The sequence below is a fragment of the Antrostomus carolinensis genome, unplaced genomic scaffold (genome assembly GCF_000700745.2).
Source record: "Antrostomus carolinensis isolate BGI_N321 unplaced genomic scaffold, ASM70074v2 scaffold27805, whole genome shotgun sequence".
Taxonomy (NCBI): Eukaryota; Metazoa; Chordata; class Aves; order Caprimulgiformes; family Caprimulgidae; genus Antrostomus; species Antrostomus carolinensis.
Window position 1 is genome coordinate 492 of NW_010316138.1, and position 431 is coordinate 922.

The 431-nt window shown below is 55.9% G+C and overlaps 1 protein-coding gene across 1 annotated transcript in view; it reads left to right on the forward strand.

Annotated features, from left to right (window-relative positions):
- The window catches only part of DOHH (deoxyhypusine hydroxylase), a gene marked incomplete at its 3' end in the record, with an annotated part of 1,179 nt that overhangs the window by 423 nt on the left and 325 nt on the right, over nt 1-431 (forward strand). The window contains 1 exon segment of the mRNA XM_010168193.2: nt 259-335. Coding sequence (XP_010166495.1) covers nt 259-335 — 77 coding nt within the window.

The following is a 431-nucleotide window of genomic DNA, read 5'->3' on the forward strand; positions in this document are numbered from 1 at the left end:
GTGATGGCCTTGATCGAGCCTGGGGGTCGTGGCTTGGAAAACCCTGAGGCACATAACCTCATCACATTTCTTGGCCAGCCCTGGCTGGACTGGTTGGCTGAGCCTTCCCCTTCCTGCTGGCTAGGCTGTCTCGTTTAGGATCAGTAAGAGTCAAGCCCGTGTGCTCACTTCAGAGTGGGGCGACGCTTTGCCAGAGGACACCACAGTGTCATTCTCACCTAGACACCTTGATAACATCCTGACGTGTCTTTCCTTCAGGTGAAGCCCTGGGTGCTATTGGGAATCCCAATGTGCTGGATATCCTGAAAAGATATTCAGAGGATCCTGTGGTTGAGGTGAGGCTCTTGGGGGGGTCATTGTCCCTGCGGTTTAGCGTTGCTGGTCCAGGACGGACCGGAAGTCTGTTCCGGGCAGCCCCTGGCTGTGGACAG